Source organism: Penaeus monodon, chromosome 21 (genome assembly GCF_015228065.2).
Source record: "Penaeus monodon isolate SGIC_2016 chromosome 21, NSTDA_Pmon_1, whole genome shotgun sequence".
Classification (NCBI taxonomy): domain Eukaryota; kingdom Metazoa; phylum Arthropoda; class Malacostraca; order Decapoda; family Penaeidae; genus Penaeus; species Penaeus monodon.
The window spans coordinates 12,940,431-12,941,193 of NC_051406.1; the positions used below are offsets into that span (position 1 = coordinate 12,940,431).

General features: G+C 51.9%; 1 protein-coding gene across 1 annotated transcript in view; it reads right to left on the reverse strand.

The window, feature by feature from the left end:
- LOC119586248 (SET domain-containing protein 9-like) overlaps nt 1–763 on the reverse strand; it is a gene marked incomplete at both ends in the record, with an annotated part of 1,320 nt that continues 557 nt past the window's right edge. The window contains 2 exon segments of the mRNA XM_037934950.1: nt 1–219; nt 447–562. Coding sequence (XP_037790878.1) covers nt 8–219; nt 447–562 — 328 coding nt within the window.

Sequence of the window (763 nt, forward strand, 5' to 3'; positions counted from 1 at the left end):
TTGGCGCTCAGTGAACGACCGTGAAGTAATCGGAGAAGAGCTCCTCGCCGGGCGCCACGTCCCGCGTGGCCACCAGGGCCACGAGGCGGAAGGGCAGATCGGCCACGGGCACGTCCGCAGGGGGGGAGTACCACAGGTTGGGCAGGAGGTGCCTGTCCTCGAGAGCCACCTCCCCGGGCCTCACCGTCACCTCCTGGTACGCCACGTTGCTCGGCCGCCCTGGAGGGGGAAGGGAAAGAGGGTTAAAAGGCCAATTATCGGCTTCGTTTGTGGACTAAATAAGGCTATTGGTTCTGTTATTATGTATACATGCGGAATCTTTAACCATAAGATCCTGGTGTTCTATTTCGTGCTGGAATAAAATGAAAGAAAAATGCGCGGATCCACACCCATGAGGGCAAAACCATGCCAATATATAAATAATAACCGACCATTTCATCACTTACCAGCTGTCCGGTTGTTCACGTACTGACCGACGTTGAGCGGATTCACAGGGTGGGGGGTGAGCCAACTGGTGTCAGCCAAGGTCAGGTGGCCGACGCGGTCACGACCTACGCACGATCTGGTAGAAGGAAAACCCGACTCTATTACTTACGTTCTCTTTGTGTTTTGTTAGTGTGGTGTTTGTTGTTATCGTTCATGATTTTTTTTCTTTTTTTTTGCATGTCTGTCAGTCTGTTTTCGTGTTCGTTTAGACTAGCACTAATACCTTGTTTATATATACGAAAAGAGGTCTTATCCCTGCTCTCTGCCCCCCCCCCCC